Raw genomic sequence first — 3,502 nt, 5'->3', positions numbered from 1 at the left:
ATACAAATATTTTGAAACATGCTTCAAATATGTATAAATATGTAGGAAAAAACTCCGTTCTAAAAAACTTATACTTTCTTTGAAAAAAATTCGCAAAAATAGCATAAAAATTTGGCCTCTGGACTAGAATACCCCCTTAATGCTGTCTATTGTGTGATTATTTAAAAAATCATCGCTCCAATTCCGTAACAAGAGAAATGTAAAGGGAGCTGTCTCTCACCGGCGGCGATGCAGTTTTCGCCCTTATTGAAGAACACGCTGCTCATGCCGATCCTGACCGCCTGCTGCATGTCGGCGTCGTCGAAGATGACGAGGGGACTCTTACCACCAAGTTCCAACGACACCTTCTTCAGATTGCTGTCGGCGCAGCATCTCATGATGGTTTGGCCGACCTGCGTGGAACCGGTGAAGCCCAGCTTCCTGATCAACGGATGCCCGACTATGGCGTTCCCGACGGCGCTGCCGAATCCGCAGACGATGTTGATGACGCCGGGCGGAATTCCAGCGCGCGCGGACAGCTCGGCGAACTTCAGGGCTGTCAGGGGTGACGCCTGGGCCGGCTTCATCACCACGGTATTGCCGGCCGCCAGGCAGGCCGCCATCTTCCACGACAGCATCATCAGCGGGTAGTTCCAGGGGGTGACCAGGCCGCAAACGCCGATCGGCTCGCGCCGCGTGAACGTGAGATTCCGGTTCGGGCGTGCGTGCGAGATGGGTATGGTCGAGCCCTGGATCTTGTCGCACCAGCCGGCGAAGTAGCGCCAGGTCTCGATAGACATGCCCACGTGGGTCTTCAGAGCGAGAGTGTAGACCGCGCCGGAGTCGAGAGTCTCCAGAGTGGCCAGCTCCTCCTTGTGCTCCTCCATCAAATCCGCCAATCTGGAGGATCAGTAATAGTGCAGTAAAATAAGACAAAAATCGGGCTTAACTTCGGAATTCCGTGTAACAGGTCGTATCGTCTTCAAACTTTTTTAAAATTGTTATAAATGCTGTACGTATGAAAGTCTACCCATTAAAAAATGCCGCTGCTTTCTTATTGTTGCAATTATAAACAATTATTGCAAAATTAAATGATAAATTAAATGATAAATACATGGATCGAGTAAGTGAAGTATTTTTCTTCAATAAGCACTTTGTTTTTTTTGCTTTTGCTTTTACCAATCAAAAGTTATAGCCATTTTTGTACGGAGCCCGCCTCACATTTTTGGCTCATGCCTCATATACGCAGCCATATATTAGACCTTAATTAATAAATTCACATCTCTAAGGGATTTGATCGTACAAAAAATTTTCTTACACATTATTTGCGTAAAATTTCCTCCTCTTTCGATTGGCGCAAGCAGTTTTTTCGGTAAAATTAAATTTTAAAAGTTATTCGCAAAAAACCGTAATTTTGCACCTATTTTGTTTAATAACTATTACAGCGGCACTTTTTAGGAAGTCGACTTTTTACCATATATTATTGATACAATTTAGAAGAGATTGGCAAAAGTCGACCCTGTTACAAATAATTCCGAAGTTGATTCCTTATTTTACTGGACTATAAAGGAAACGTCAAAGAATTGGAAATGATCTCCCTGCACTAAGCGGAAATGGATTGAAATTTCAAGTCATGGATTAAAATGATTTGAAATGGATTGGCTTTCGTGAACGTGAATGCATCTCTATAAAGGCCAAACCATTTCAATCCATTTCCCTTTACTGGGCTACGTTTAGTGTGTTCGATGAATACATCCAATATTCGAATAAATGAATAAATAATGAATATGAATACGAGTACATATATATTACGTTTTTCATATTCATGGAAAATTGCATAAATACTTTTTATGCGATTTTAATGAATATATTTGTGAATATATGATTACGAATATTTTCGATTTCGCATTCACCTCCACTTTACACACTAAAATTGTGCCTTCGAGCTTGGTTTAAGTTTAAGAAACACGATGATTAATTAAATAATACATTTTATTTAGCATCCACAAGATGCTAAAGCACTTAAAATATCTTACAGAATTACTGTTATTGTAATCCGAAATTGCAGTGTTCGACTTTACTGTATCTTTTTGGTGTGTAAAAATATAGAAAATAAAAATTAAATATCATAAAAAGAATTATTGTTGCGAATAAAAGACTTTTAAATAAGAAATTTGTTTTCTAAAATATTTTTCAAAATTTGTAAGTTTTCTTTTTCAAATCTGGATATTAATAACGATATATAAAATTTCTTTTTTACTTTCTTTTTTACTTTTCATTTTGTATGAATAAATATGAATAAATCATAAAATAATCATAAAATATTCACGAATAAATATTTCCAAAAGCCCACAAGTTTGAATAAATATCTGAACGGATATTTTTTTAATGTGAAAATTTTGAATGAATATAAAATCTAGTCCAATCACAAATTTTTTGTATTCATCGGACACACTAGCTACGTGCGATCGTATTAAATTATCCTCTTACCTGAACAACAACGCTCCACGTTCCCTGGCACTGATCTTGCCCCATTCACCCTCCTCGAAGGCTTTTTTCGCGGCCCTGACGGCTCGGTCGACGTCCTCGGCGGTCGCGCTTTCCACCGAGCAGATCACGCTTTCGTCGTGAGGATTCACCGTGTTGACGGGTTTGCCGTGGCCGTTGACAAACTCGCCGTCGATGAAGATCTGCCTGGGGAATCTCAGAGTCATGTTGTTCGTCTGTATCTCCACCGCGTCGTACTTGATCTCTTTCCCGGCTAGGTTTCCCCGAGCAGCGAGTACAACTGTCGTGGCGAACTCCTTGAAGACCGGCGCCATGAAGACATCGATGTTCTGCAGACTAACGCCGAAGTTATCTTTGACTTCCTCGACCAGTCGCACCACGTCCATGCTGCCTCCACCTGCGGCAAAAATTTCGCAGGATTAATTTGAATTTGTCATGTGTACAATTAATCTAAAGTTAGTTGATTTAAAAACGTACGATAACAATGGCGAATAAGAAATCAAAATTAAATTATTATACAACGCATATAAATCCTCAATTTTTCAGCGTAAAAAATGTACATTTAATTAACCCTTTGAAGCACGGTGGTCCCTATAGGGACCACCTTTTTTACCCGCTAATTTTATTTATAAAAATTCAATTTCAAAGTATTTAAAAATAGTGGTTGGTTTTTTTAGTAGCTAAGGTATTTATCTACAATATTACACCACTAATGTTTAAATTTCATTTGTTGTAAAATTGTTATAAGTAAACAAACACCAAAAAATGCAGTTTTTGTTGGATAAAAAGCGTTTTCCAGCTTATTTGAGGTTCGATTTTCATGGCAATTTTTACTAATGGGTTTTTATGGTCGCTGCCCGGGAAAAAAGTTCCATATATAATTATATATAATTATATGCAAAATATGTCCATATATGTTTCTTTCCTTTGTAAAATTATTCTTTAATACAAAATTGATAATAATAAGAAAGGAAACATAAAAAATGATTAAAAGAATAATTGTTATATGGTTTTT

At 38.1% G+C, this 3,502-nt stretch overlaps 1 protein-coding gene across 1 annotated transcript in view; it reads right to left on the bottom strand.

Moving 5' to 3' along the window:
* LOC105456051 (cytosolic 10-formyltetrahydrofolate dehydrogenase) overlaps positions 1–3,502 on the bottom strand; it is a 15,305-nt gene that overhangs the window by 2,196 nt on the left and 9,607 nt on the right. The window contains exons 6-7 of the mRNA XM_011699824.1: positions 2,470–2,884; positions 221–879 (exon numbers count right to left, since the gene is read on the bottom strand). Coding sequence (XP_011698126.1) covers positions 221–879; positions 2,470–2,884 — 1,074 coding nt within the window. The remainder of the gene's footprint in view (positions 1–220; positions 880–2,469; positions 2,885–3,502) is intronic.

Source organism: Wasmannia auropunctata, unplaced genomic scaffold (assembly GCF_000956235.1).
Source record: "Wasmannia auropunctata unplaced genomic scaffold, wasmannia.A_1.0 LD335789.1, whole genome shotgun sequence".
Classification (NCBI taxonomy): Eukaryota; Metazoa; Arthropoda; class Insecta; order Hymenoptera; family Formicidae; genus Wasmannia; species Wasmannia auropunctata.
Note: the sequence above shows the minus strand (reverse complement) of the source record. Positions and strands in the feature narration are given on the sequence as shown.